Source organism: Chaetomium globosum, genomic scaffold (genome assembly GCF_000143365.1).
Source record: "Chaetomium globosum CBS 148.51 scaffold_5 genomic scaffold, whole genome shotgun sequence".
In the NCBI taxonomy this organism is placed as follows: domain Eukaryota; kingdom Fungi; phylum Ascomycota; class Sordariomycetes; order Sordariales; family Chaetomiaceae; genus Chaetomium; species Chaetomium globosum.
The window spans coordinates 4,142,553-4,155,549 of record NT_165980.1 but is presented as its reverse complement, the minus strand read 5'-3'; the positions used below and the strand labels follow the sequence as shown (position 1 = coordinate 4,155,549).

General features: G+C 57.2%; 7 protein-coding genes across 7 annotated transcripts; 2 read left to right on the top strand and 5 right to left on the bottom strand.

Annotated features, from left to right (window-relative positions):
• Nucleotides 1-272: 272 nt before the first annotated feature.
• Nucleotides 273-2,381, bottom strand: CHGG_08188 (uncharacterized protein; the record flags this gene model as incomplete). Its single annotated transcript, XM_001225843.1, has 3 exons — nt 273-912; nt 984-1,785; nt 1,997-2,381. 3 exons carry the CDS (start codon nt 2,379-2,381, stop codon nt 273-275), a joined length of 1,827 nt encoding a protein of 608 aa, XP_001225844.1.
• A 1,145-nt stretch (nt 2,382-3,526) lies between these two features.
• On the bottom strand, nt 3,527-5,466 carry CHGG_08187 (uncharacterized protein; the record flags this gene model as incomplete). The annotated part of the gene is made up of 5 exons (XM_001225842.1): nt 3,527-3,659; nt 3,738-3,943; nt 4,147-4,875; nt 4,999-5,034; nt 5,401-5,466. The coding sequence occupies 5 exons, from the start codon at nt 5,464-5,466 to the stop codon at nt 3,527-3,529; spliced, it is 1,170 nt and encodes a 389-aa protein (XP_001225843.1).
• A 259-nt stretch (nt 5,467-5,725) lies between these two features.
• Nucleotides 5,726-7,245, bottom strand: CHGG_08186 (uncharacterized protein; the record flags this gene model as incomplete). Its single annotated transcript, XM_001225841.1, has 2 exons — nt 5,726-6,613; nt 6,727-7,245. The coding sequence occupies 2 exons, from the start codon at nt 7,243-7,245 to the stop codon at nt 5,726-5,728; spliced, it is 1,407 nt and encodes a 468-aa protein (XP_001225842.1).
• Nucleotides 7,246-8,362: 1,117 nt separating this feature from the next.
• Nucleotides 8,363-9,247, top strand: CHGG_08185 (uncharacterized protein; the record flags this gene model as incomplete). The annotated part of the gene is made up of 1 exon (XM_001225840.1): nt 8,363-9,247. The coding sequence occupies one exon, from the start codon at nt 8,363-8,365 to the stop codon at nt 9,245-9,247; it is 885 nt and encodes a 294-aa protein (XP_001225841.1).
• Nucleotides 9,248-9,637: 390 nt separating this feature from the next.
• On the bottom strand, nt 9,638-10,197 carry CHGG_08184 (uncharacterized protein; the record flags this gene model as incomplete). Its single annotated transcript, XM_001225839.1, has 2 exons — nt 9,638-10,074; nt 10,137-10,197. The coding sequence occupies 2 exons, from the start codon at nt 10,195-10,197 to the stop codon at nt 9,638-9,640; spliced, it is 498 nt and encodes a 165-aa protein (XP_001225840.1).
• A 276-nt stretch (nt 10,198-10,473) lies between these two features.
• Nucleotides 10,474-11,520, top strand: CHGG_08183 (uncharacterized protein; the record flags this gene model as incomplete). The annotated part of the gene is made up of 1 exon (XM_001225838.1): nt 10,474-11,520. The coding sequence occupies one exon, from the start codon at nt 10,474-10,476 to the stop codon at nt 11,518-11,520; it is 1,047 nt and encodes a 348-aa protein (XP_001225839.1).
• A 599-nt stretch (nt 11,521-12,119) lies between these two features.
• CHGG_08182 (uncharacterized protein) lies at nt 12,120-12,910 on the bottom strand (the record flags this gene model as incomplete). The annotated part of the gene is made up of 3 exons (XM_001225837.1): nt 12,120-12,241; nt 12,353-12,534; nt 12,798-12,910. 3 exons carry the CDS (start codon nt 12,908-12,910, stop codon nt 12,120-12,122), a joined length of 417 nt encoding a protein of 138 aa, XP_001225838.1.
• Between the last annotated feature and the right edge of the window lie 87 nt (nt 12,911-12,997).

Sequence of the window (12,997 nt, the reverse complement as noted above, 5' to 3'; positions counted from 1 at the left end):
CTGTTGGGATCTGTATTGGCCGAGTTCGTGGCCAATGAAGATGAGCTTGAAGCTGTGGTGTTGACGGTAGTAGCTGATGAAGTAGACAGGCGGTCCCGGCGAGGGAGGGCCGACGAGGACGAAGGCGATGTCGAGGGGTTAGAGACAAAGTCGACAATCTCGGCCGACTTGGCGTGCCAGTCGCTGATGGTGCGCAGGTAGGCCCGTGAAGTGGTTGGTGTTGACATTGGCGGCCGGAGCGGCGAATGGTTTGTGTGGCCCAGTACCAGACTTCACTTCATCACCACTTCATTCTCCCTCGCCACCACCAACTGACCCCCCGCTGCTGCTGCTGCCGCGACGAAACCGCCGCGCCGGTCTGAGCATCCCCACCCCCAACACTTCACCTCCCACCCCGCACGCCCACCTTCCGCAGTCGCCGCCGCCCTCAACGCACGCTCCACAACCACCGCCACAGCCCTCACCAACCTCGCATCCGGCCCCTCCACTGCAATCACGGGGCCCCTCTTGGCATTAACACCACCACCGCCACCACCATACATCCCCTCAGGAAGAGAAACAGGCCCCAACGGCGGACTAATCCGCTCCAACACGCGCAGCTTATTCACAAACGGGATGCTCATGACCATCGCCTCAATGCTGCGCGCGTGCGCCCGCTGCTCGGCCGCGTCCCGCTCGCGCTTAGCGGCGGCGGCGGTGGCGGCGGCGGGGCCGTGGTAGTATGATGATGGCATGGTTGCTGGTGTGGGGTGTAGCACGGCAGCGGCGGCGGTTAGTGTGCCGGCATTGGTGCCGGTGCCGGTATTGGGGTGAGGGTTCGTTGTTGTCGGGGGAATTGGTGGTGGTGGTGAGGTGGGTTTGGAGGGGGGGAAGGCGGAGGGATTCGTCAAAGTCGGCGTGGCGGGTGTGCAACTGAGGCGGGTATTGTTGTTGTTGGTGTTGGTGGTGTTGTTGGTGTTGGGGGGCAGACGGTGTCGAGCCACTGGGAGCGATGGGCATTGAGTGTGTGGGCCGCGGCGGGGGCGGCATCATCGGGCCGGGGCTGGTGCGTTGGGGCACGGCTGGCTGTGTCGAGAGCGGCGCCGAGGGGTAGTTGGAGGGTGTGGTTGCGTTGTTGTTGAGGAAGGGGGATTGTCGAGAATGGGAATGGGAAGACGCGGGGTGGTGTTGTTGATGGGCGGGCTGCGCGAATGGGGTCGGGGGAGACGGCAGGGCGTGGAAGTTGTGGTAGCTCCCGTGGGGATTGTGCCGGCGACGCTTGCTTTCGTTGGGGGAGATGGCTCTCCTCGTACTCTTGGTGAAGGTCGTACGAGCTGGGAGCGCTCTGGAAGCCAGTCCAATGAGGGTACGGTTGGGGGCGGCTGTGTCGACTCATGTCGCTTCTCGAGGAAGTGAGGGTGTGGTGTCCCGATGGAGGACCGTACAGACTGAGGCCCGGCTTGGAACCGGTGGGCGTCACAAAAGGCGTTGATGGGGTTCTCGGCGTGGCAATGTACCGTCCGCCGCACTTGGAACAACGGGTCGGGTCTTCGCCCGGGGCTAAGGGAGGCCGGGGCGGCTGCGAGCTTCCGGATTTGTTCCCGCGTCGCGGTTGGTATCGGTAGTCTGGATACTGGCGCTGATGGCGCTGCTTCTCTTCTTCGGCGAGCAGCTTCCACTGATTCTTGCGATCTTCGGGCTCGTCGCGCCACTGTTCGCCGATAATCTTGGAGATATCAGGGTTGGCGAGGCCCGGATTCTGCTGCACCACTTGAGCTTGGTGATGCTGGCGGTAAAGAATGAAGGCTAGGCGAGCGTTTGTGTCAGTAGCTGTCTGGTGGCAGGGTATTTCTCCTTTGCGCTTCCTCTCTTGACCTCCCCTCCCCCTGCAACAGACGACAAAGGAAGGGGCGGGTCTCGGAAATGACAAAACAGAGTGGGAAGAGACAAGTGAGTATCATCGTAGTGGCGTTTCTGTAACTGGACGATCCCAGTAAAATCGAAAAAGAAGACATACCGTTTCGAGGCCGTGGTACTTTCGGGGCTGGGGTACAGAGACAGATGGTGCCGCCGCTGGCTTCAAGAGGCCGCGGGCTCACAGTGTTGGGCGTGGTAAGGCTCAGATTGGCGATCTTGGACCAGTTGGCCTCCTCGGTGTTGATGGAGGCGGCACGCTTTCTAGTTACAGGCCGCCGAGGTGGTTCCTTAGCCAGCTCCGGAGGTGAAGATGAGCCAGCAGATGATAAAGAGACATCCAGGGTGGTGGTTTCGGATCTGTGTTGTCTCGCTGCTGCTGCCGGCGCTGATACGCTCGGTTTTGCAGCCATGGCTAAGCGAGTAATAGGGCCGGCCGATGCCAGGAGGTGCGGCTGTTGCGACGAGACGGTCACTACGTCCGTCATTTTCTTTGGGCTTTTGAGCCTTGGGAGGTCGGAAAGGGCAGTGGGCGTCTTGGGCAAACGGAGGGATGAGGAGAGAGGAGCCAGAATAACCGAGGGGACTTGTTTCCCAGTGAATGATAAGAAACCCAAGCTATCTGTATTCTCTCTGCCGATACGGACAGTGAAGAGAATGGAAGGGGCGGACTTGGAAGAAGGAAGGGGGCGAAAAGTGGTCTGTTTCGACTGTCCCCCCCAATGAATAATAATAAATCAGAGGGTGGCTGCCGGGGCGGATTGTCTCCTTTGTGAGCTATCTCCTCATCACACTTCAGCGAGCGGCCGCACAATGACCCCGGCCAACAACAACCTGAATGACCTTATCCCATTGGCAACCACACTGCCCACCATCACTATCTATTATGACAGGTACGCGGCAGACGGGACCCAGCTTCTGATGGAAGCAACGAAGTGGATGGCCCTTCAGATGTCTCGGGAATGCGCCGCTGGGCAGTGGAGTGCCCGGCCCATGGTTCTTTGTCCCCAGCGTTTGCAGAATTTCCGTTCGCAGTTTTTCCGCACCTTGGGCGTAAAGGCACTCGCTCCTCACTCAATCGCCAGACCAGGCCCCCTCCCCTGGTTCATTCGGCCAACGGGACAATGCCAAAGGAATTCCCCCCCAAAGAATGCCGCCCTCCTGCTGTCTGGAATGCGTCTGGAATGCGCAGCACTGAACAAAGACCATGTCTGCCGAATTGGGCCAAGCCACCGCCTATTTGCTTGCTTCCACTTGTTCATTTTCCATTCAGGTGCCCTGCATCGGCCGTCCGAAAGGCGAGGTATGCGGACGAACAAGCCGTTGGGTGTTGTTGGTGTGTGTGTGTGGTTATGGGTGGGAAATATCAACGGGTTTTTCTCAAAAGGGCAACAACCTCACGCAAGCAACCGTCGGCCAGCCAGATCCCGCGGGGAAGAAAAATAACAGGGTTGCCAACATGAAACAAAAAAACCAGCATACCGCGCCAACTCCGATCTGCAACGCAGTTTTTCCCAAACCTGCCTGCCTGCCCGTGTCCTCATTCTATCATACATAGCGAAAATCAGATATGTGACTAGTTGCGCCCTTGACCCCTGCCAACCCCCCCATGTCTAAGCGACCACCAATGCAATTATGAGATGAAGCCGGCGCCAGATTCGCTAGCCAGCACGTTGGCGCTGCGTCGGGCGTCCAGGAAGAGGTCCTCACACTCCGCGACATCCGGCACGTCGATCTGGGCGCGGCCATTGACGCGGGCGAGGATGCTGCCGACTGGTTAGCGCACCTATTCCCCCTCTCATCACTCTCCACACACACACGGCGGGCACCCAAGACAAACGTACCTCGCAGGGGTCAACAACTGGAGGCAGTAGCGAAGGCTGATGCGCACTCCGTGCTCAGCAATCTTATCGATGGCGGCATCCGTGATCTGGACCCCCTCGGTGGTCGCCCGGATGCGCACGATTCGCTTAATCTCCTCGGGCTCGTACGGGTGGGTGGGGATGATCAGGAGACGGGTCAGAAAATCGGGGGGGCACGCCGTGCGCCGCTACGAGGTCGTCAGCGCCGCGGATGGCGCACATGCCCCGGTTGGAGGCGAGGACGACGATAGGCGAGATGGGGGACTCTAGGGCCTTATTCAGGTAGGTGAAGCACTCGACATCCAGCATGTGTGCCTAACGAGGCGGAGGGGTTCGTCGGGTCAGCTCCACAGTTCCCCCGCCACAATCACATTTCCTGAGTGACACGTACCTCGTCAATAAAGAGCACGCCGGGCACGAGCTCGGCCACACCCTGGTTGATGTATTTGCTGACCACCTTGTTGATCTCGCCCCGCAGCTTATCGGTGATCTCGGTCATCTTGGGCTTCATCAGCTGGCCCATCATGGACATGATGTCCTGGCCACCCTGCGGACGGGCGTTGGCCACGTCGAGATCGTGCAACGACACATCCTGGACAATTTCTTTCTTCTTATGAACCTCGCCCTTAGGAATTGGCACGTACTCTTCGGCCTCGAGATCAAACTCGGTAGCGTAGGCATCCGACCTGCCGACGCGTTTGCAGGCGCCCGTGTTTGTCTCAATGTAAATGACATCGCCGACCTGGACGCGCTCCTTCTGAATAGCCTCGTATATGCTGGGGTCGAGGCGCAGCTTCTTCTGGCCGCGTGCGCTCTTGAGCCCAACGAGCAACGTGCTAATCGTCTTGCCGTAGCCGCCGAGCGGGTTCTCGGCCTCCTCCGGGGTCAGCTCGGTGACCTCGCCCTCGTAGACATCCTTGGTCTCGCGGACCTTGAGCCCGATGGCGCGGCGGAAGTTCTCCATGAGCATCTCGGTCTTCTTGACTTCGGTCGAGTAGACTTCGCTGCCGGTGATGGGGCAGAACGGGATCTTGGTGCCCAGCTCCTGGCTGATGGCGAGCGCCAATGCCGTCTTGCCTGTGCCGGGGCCGCCCGCTAGCAGCACGCCGCGACCGGCCATCTTGTGTGCTTTGATGAGATCAACTACGACACCGCAGGCCTACAGTAAACAAAAGGAAACCCAGGTCAGCCATGATTTGCACATTGCATGGTATCATCTACCAGGTAGCAGTGCAGTGCATACCTCACGGGCACTCGACTGGCCGACAAAGCCGGCAGCCTGTTTCTCAGCAATGCCATGGGAATTGAGACCGAGTCCCTTTAATATGTGTGTGTGCCGCAGTGCGGTTGTCGCGAGTGTTGCCGCGCACCTCGCTGATCTGAACCATTGTGGGCTGCGACACTGTATGGTTCCGTTCGATTCGGGTTTGTTTTAGGAGTCGGTTGATGCAAGATGGTGGGATTCGAGTCGGTGTTGGTGTTGCAAAAGAGAACGAACGACAGGGCTGGTAATCAGTACTGTGCTGCGCTGGGCGACAGTGGGACGCGAGCTCTGCCAGAAGCTTGCCTGCCCCAACTAAATTTCCAAGCAGCTTGACGCGAAGCCCATGTGCAGTGGTCTGTGCGTTCGCTGGGCACCGCTCACCTTGGATATCTCGATGTTCACCGAGGTGTGGGACACAGCCAGGTGTAACTGAATAAGGGGAAACATTGTTTCTGGGTAAGTACCTATTAGGCTCCCCCCCAAGGACCTGGGGGGTGTCTCTCGATAGGAGAGCGTATTCACGTCCAGGTTTCCCTGTGGTATTTCGCTAGTTACCTTGCCCACCCGTTTTCAGCTGTACACATATGTATATGCCAGTGTTTTTTATCTTGCGTGTATGTACATCAGCGTTCTAGCTGCTCTAACTGCTCTGCAACGTATACCAAGATAAGAAATATGGAAAATGCCCAGAAAATGTACACTCCCATCACCTCCCAGCCACAGCCGCCCTCTCTTCCAACTCGTCCCCTTCCTCATCCCCCCCACTCCTCTCCAACATCGGTACCCCTTCCACATCCCCCTCCTTCCTCGCCTCCCCCTCTCCCTTCTTCTTCCCCAGCGCCGCCCACAACGCGCTCCCCACAATCAACCCACACCCCAACAAGCTCACCACCCCCATCTCATGCCCAAAAACCCACTTATCAAACCCCGCCGCGAACAACATATGCGTATACACCATGGCCGTCGCGCGGTTCGACTTCTCCCCGCCAATCCCCGCCGTCATCATGAACTGCATCACAAACCCGCACACGCCCAGCGACAGCAGCAGGAACCACTCGTACGCCGTCGGGGGCAGCAGGCCGCGGAAGCTGATGACGGGCGGCGCGGCCTGTCCGATGCCCAGCAGGGGGCAGAGCGCGAGGGCGGCCGTGCTCACCAGCGTGCTCCACACGGAAAAGTAGGTCACGGTGATGAGGGCGTGCGCGCGCGTGCCGATGTACCGGATCGTCGTGTAGGCGCCGGCCGCGCCCAGGACGCCGAGGAGGGCGACTAGGATGGCGATGAGGCGTTGTGCTGGGGTGGCATCTTCGCCCGCGGTGGGGGGCGAGGCTGTTGTGGTGGTGTTGGTTGGGGCGGTGGGATGGGTCTCAGGGTCGGTGGGGTCGGCGGTGGCGTTGAAGAGGGAGGTTGGCCTCGCAATGAGGACTACGCCGGCTAGGGCGATGAGAGAAGCGAGTTGCTCTTTGCGAGTGAAGGGGTCTTTCATGAGGATGTGGCATATGTATCCAGCAAGCATCGGCGCGAGAAAGGTGATGACCGTGGCTTCGGCTAGCGGGAGGTACATCATGGAGAACCACATTCCGTATATACCAAACTACATAAGTTAGCAAGTCGTTAGTCTCTTTCGGGATATAGCGTAGCCGCTTCTACAAAGGGCGGATCCCGGTGTGTTCAGGTGCCGGCATGAAGGATGATCATGGTACTTACGAATCCAGAGACGCCTCGGATAACCAATACCGTTCTAATCCCCTTCGCGCCGAGGGGGAAATCAGGCACCTGCATCCACCACATGTACAAACAAGACAGGACCGTCGTTATGCTCATACGAGCAAAAAGAATTTGAAACGGGTGCATTTCCGATTCTAGCTCCAGAAGCCTCGCTGATAGATTCATCAAAGCTCCAAAGAGCTGCGCAACAGCTACCAGAACCACACCTCGGTTTCTGCCCCAGAAGCGGCTCAGCGTCTCCGATATTGTTGCCCTCCGCTGCGGGTGATGAGTATAAGGGGTTGGTGAGAACCCTCTCGAATGGCTTGGCGAGCGTCGGCCATACTCGGAAACGGGGCTGGCGGAGAGTGACCGAAAGGCACTCGGGCTGAGGAACGGTGATGGTGGTTTATTGTTCCATTCCTCCGCAGAAGGATGGTCAATAACGTCCGCACCATGGCCATCTCCATGTCTCGTCTTCCCTTGTGAAGCCTGCCGTGGGTCCAAGAAACCGGCCATGGTTTTCGATGACCTCAACGGATGGAGGTTTTGTAAAAGGGAGGAGAGCTTGTCCTGTAAGATAAGAAGTAAACAGTTCTCAACACGGATGTTCGATGGTTCAGTTAGTTAGGTAGTTATGCATATTTCCAAGATGAAAAAGTATGATGTGATGACAACTACAGAACGCCCCAAAAGTGGAGAGAAGGGTATTCTAGGGAAAGCAAGGCGTGCGTGTTATTCCCGAGCGTGCTTCGAGCATGCTGCATTAAGACCAACAGCGAGGACGAAAGGGCAGTTTTGGGGCCAGTAGGAGGCCTTCTTGATGCATCCTTTTCCGTCACCGGTCCTTGGCCCCGGACATCGGGGCTAGAACGTCGGATACAGCCCTCGTGGGAGGGCAGACACCCGGTCTCGCTGCAACCTCACGCACACCTTCCACATTTGCCCCTCACAACCCGGTCCCAGTCATCGCGAACCTGTGGGTAACAGTTGGAGACGGGTGAATAGCGGGCGAGATGGTGAAGCGATATCTTCTCCACGTATTAGTAACAATGCCGATGAACCGAGATGGTGGGGTAAGGCTGTGTGCGATCTGGAGGGGTGGTGTAAACGCATGTAGTGACTATCGGGTGTTCCATGTAATCCCCTACTACTCCGAGAAAGCTGCAAATGGGTCGTCTCTACGAATATTAATTTGTCTTTGCTCAAGCATGGCTGGGGGTGGTAAGGCGGGGAGGAAAGGCCGCTGCACGCTGACGGGTAAAAGGGTAAGACAAACTGGGAATGAATGCAGTAGCTAGGACTTGCACAAGGAACTGAACTTGAACTTGACGGGTGCGATAACATTTATTGTGTAAGGTATCAAAACCTGATGATGGATTGAAAATAAGTTGTTGAAGTTGGAGACTGAAGGCATATCTGAGACCTTGTGAGATCCCTCCTACGGCTGAAGGCTTGGCAACGGCCTTCTCTTTCGTTTGTCTCACGCGCAGTAGTTGGTAGTTTCACAACTTGAACCTGCCTCGCTCTCTCGACGTCAACTCCTGCCTAAAGGTTAAAAATAAGACAAAAAGTGCCCTGGATTGGGAGGTACATTGCAAGCACTAAACACAGCGTTGCGCCTACTTACAACGCCATGTCCGGCAAACGTCCTGCATCCACCAGTGATGCGACAGACGGGCCACGCCAGTTTAAGCAGACCAAATTGAACTTCTTTACTTCTGCTCCCAAAAAGCAACCACAAGAACCAAAAGTCACATTACGGGAGGAGGATACAGAACTACCAACAGACCGAGTCGGACCATCCAAGACCACAGCTCAAACCCCCAACACCACCACCACACCGGACTCACCCCTGGAATCCGATCCAGAATCATCACCAGCATCACCAGCCCCCACCCCAACGATCACACGCCCCACCAACCCAACAACAACAACAACAACGACCACAACAACCCCAACAATGTCCCCCGCCCGCCTCCGCATCACTGACCGCACCGGCGACCTCTTCGCCGCCCCCGCCAACACCCTGCTCATCCACGCCTGCAACACAGTCGGCTCCTGGGGCGGCGGCATCGCCCTGGCCTTCCGCAACCTTTACCCGGCCGAGTTCCGCGTGTACCGGGCGCACTGCGCGCGCTCGACGCCCAACCAGCTCGTGGGCACGGCGCTGCTGATTGCGCCGCAGCGGGCGTCGTTGAATGGTAGTGGGGGTGGGGGGCATTATATTGGGTGTTTGTTTACGAGTCGGCGGTTTGGCGCGGCGAGAGATCCGCCGGATAGGATTCTGCGGGCGACGGGGCCCGCGATGCGCCATCTGATGAGGTTGGTGGCGGAGGAAGAGGAGAGGACGGGGGTGAGGATTGGGGAGGTCAGGATGTGTAGGATTAATGCGGGGTTGTTTGCTGTTCCGTGGGAGAGCAGTAAACGGGCGCTGGAGGCGATGGAGTTGGGGGATGGGGAGGTGCCGGGGTGTGCTCAGGGCGGTGTTGTGGAGGTGGTTGCGTGGGAGAGGGCGTGAAGTGTGAGATGGTGGCATGATTGATACCCGGATAGGTCTGGGGGGTTCACGGATGGCAAGGTGTTATACGACGTGGACGGCAGAGGAATAATGCAGAAGAGCCATGCGCTGGCTGCTGTGAGCAGTAATATTGCGTCTGCTGATGCGAAGCAGGGCCACCTTAAACGCCGTTCGTGTGTTCACCTGTGAATTACCCAGCCCAGTAACCCCAACCCAACGCCGTTGCTATGCATCCCAGAGTGTTCCTAAATCCCAAAAGAAAGAACGGAAGAAATCCCCAAAACTAAAACCGCTCCACGAAGCCGCGTCAGAGGACGGGGCGCCATTGTGTGCCATGATCCCAGGCCGTCATAAAGGACGGGTCTGGCGTTCACTTAGCTCCCACGCACTTCACCGCGCTCCACCCCCCAGCTCTAACTCCAATTCATCGTCCCCCTCCTCCAAGTCTTCCTCCCCAATTTGCATCTGCGACATAGCCTTGCGCACCCTCTTCGACGGCCCAGCCCTGTCGCGGTCCTTCTCGGCAGCCTTCTCCTCCTTGTCGGCATCCTTCATCAGTTGGTCCTCGATGTTGAACCCCTTGCGCGCGGCCTCAATCTCCTTCTTTTTCTCAAACATCTCCTGGATTTTGCCCATGTAATCCGGGTTGCGCCGCATGGCAAACTCGAAGTCCTCGAACTTGACCTTCTGCCGCCCCGCGTGCTGAGCCGCCCGTGTCGCCTCGAAACTCACTCCCTGAATAAATTCGGTCAGGATCTCGTCTAGCACTCGCACCGTCTCATTGAGCGGCGCCCGCACGTCGCCGTGGCCGTAGAGCAGCTGCGCTACTGTGGGGGTGTTAGATTACACAAACACACGAAAACGAGGGAAGAAGGGGGAGGAGGCGTACGCTCGTTGTGGCCAAAGTTCATCTTGCCGACATTTTTGCCGGCGCGTGCACGAGGCTCCATATTGGCAAAGGTAACGGTCGGGTTTAGTTCGTACTGTATGATTGATGATGAAGATGGGTCGGGTTGAGTTGGAGTTGGAGAACCGGTGGTGGTGGTGGTGCTGTGTAAACTGCCGAGAACGCTGAAAGGTGAGGCTGTACGGAGGTTACAGGCAAAGGTTTCACAGTGGGGCGGGTACTGGCAAGGGTCACGGCCAGGGGCCCACATCCCCCCCTCAAGGTACCGACGCGTCGCTCGCAGCCGTCAAAAAACATCACCAATATCACCACATTTACAATGGCTTCAGAGCACCCTTTTACGCCGACTAGTATACGTTTCAAGAACCCTGACCTTACCCGCGATGAGCGGCTTCAAGTTCAAACTCTCCGCAATTGTGGTTTTACGTACGAGCAAATCGTTACGCAATTAGGCCTTACCTACAACCAAGTCAGACACGCTTGTCACGCTCCGAATGCTACACCAAAAAGACGGTCTGGTCGACCTGGCCTTCTTGATCCTGAACAGATTGAAGAGTTGATCGCCTTTATTACCTCTTCGCAAGCTACTCGCCGAATGCCGTACTCGAGGATTCCTCTTGCTCTTGGCTGGGACTGTTCAGAGTACGCCATCCGTTACGCTCTTCGCAATGCTGGCTTTAAGCGCTATATTGCATACCGAAAGCCCCCGATCATCGAGACGAACCGACAACTCCGCCTCGACAATGCTCTCGAGCGTGTACACTGGCCTCTCGAACGATATCACGAGATCCTCTGGACCGACGAGACCTGGGTGACTGCTGGCACTCATCGGAAGGTCTGGGTTACTCGCCGCCAAGATGAGGCATACGATCCGACGTGCATCGTCGAGCGTGAACAACGGCCAAAGGGATGGATGTTCTGGGGTTCATACTCGGTCAAATATGGCAAAGGGCCTGTTCTTTTCTGGGAAAAAGATTGGGGGACGATAACTGGGGAGAAGTACTCGGAGAAGGTTGTCCCTCTTGTTGATGCGTGGTTTCGGCTTCATCCAGGCCAGGTATTCATGCACGATAATGCCTCTCATACTGCCCAGATTACTCGCGATGAGCTTACGGCTCGACGGATCTCTGTTTATACCCATCCTCCATATAGCCCTGATCTGAACCCGATCGAGAACGCGTGGAACTGGATGAAAGATTACATCGCGGCCAACTACCCAGCGAAGATGTCATACGACCGACTACGCGAGGCAGTTTATGCTGCGTGGGAAGCAATCCCGGAGGATTTCCTTCGAGAGCGTGTAGATACAATGCCTATACGGCAACAGGCTGTTATTGATGCGAATGGACTGTATATACCTTTTTGAATAGATGAATGGCTGGTTGCTTTGACGGCTGCGAGCGACGCGTCGGTACCTCGAGTGGGGGATGTGGTCCCCTGGCCGTGACCCTTGCCAGTACCCGCCCCACTGTGAAAACTTTTGCCTGTAACCTCCGCAAGAACAGAGTTCCAGCCAGCTGTGCTTCCTTCTCCACAAAAAAGAGCCGGGCCCACACTAGTAGCTCCACTGGTCATTCTTGGCGGGCCATCGCAAGGAGGAAATGGAATGTGTCAGGAACAACAGCTCTAATTCAAAGCTGCGAATCTAATACCGACGCCGAAAAAGTTCCCGAATCCCAACACCATCGTCAACTCGTGATGACAAACAGCCCACCGACTGAATACACACCATGGTCAGGCCCCTCATGCTCAAAACAAACGCCTCAGCCGCAAAGCGCACCCCAAGCTAACACCGCTTCGCACTCCAGACGGCCCTCTTCAACTTCACGAGCCTCCTGCTCGTCATCCTCCTCCTCGTTTGGTACGATTCCCGACGCAACATTGTCCACTACAACCATACTCCATCCCAAACCCGCCAACACACAACAACAAGTCCCGCTAACCACCCGTCCACAGCACGTGCACCTACCTCCACCAGCTCTTCCCCGCAATCCTCGACCGCAACAAGACGGGGTGAGTTCTCCCTTTCCATCTATCCACCGCCGAGGCGTTATAGGGGGCATACACCATTGTTGCGCTGCGCGGTGCTAACGACCCCGGCAGCATCACAGGCATTTTCTGGAAGTGCGCGCGGATAGGCGAGCGGCTGAGCCCCTACATGAGCTTGTGCTGCGGGGTCATGGCGGTAAGTCACACACAAAAACACCACTCGGTGGACTGTTCCCCGGGCTGAGGGGTGGATATGGGGTTGCTGACGGGGGTGGGCAGATCTCGATGTTCTTGGGCATGTAAGATGGCCCCGGCGAGGCGGGCTTTTGATATCACGGCGCTATAACGATGCGGGGGGTTATTACCGGCGAGTGTTTGGCTGGCGCGGAGTCTGGGAGTCAAATTCATGGGCCTTTTTTTTCTTTTGGGGTGGGGTGGGAGGTCAAGGAGGCGTTGGGACAGTTTGTTGCCCGAGCGCGAGGGTGGCATGCAAGCCATGGGTGCCGAGGGGATGTTTGCTCGGACGGCAACGACGGAAATGGGGCCGGGACCTTTGATTGCGACCTCGGTTTGCTTGCCTGGGCCTTGGTGCTCCGCCCACGACGGATTCGACGGATAAAGACAGCGGCACCGGAACCAGCGCAAACACCGTACCGAACCGCCTCGATCCCGAGTTCGTGGACATCCAAACTGCGTCGCGCCGCCTTTCTCGACCAAGGCTCGGCTTGTTGCTTGCTTATTTGCTTATCAATGTTACACGGCCTCATTCTTTCGCAATTACCAAGCACCCCGCCAGATTAGTGAAATCCCGAGTCGGACTTGGGATACGGCCATTGTGCGTTGCGCCGAGTCTA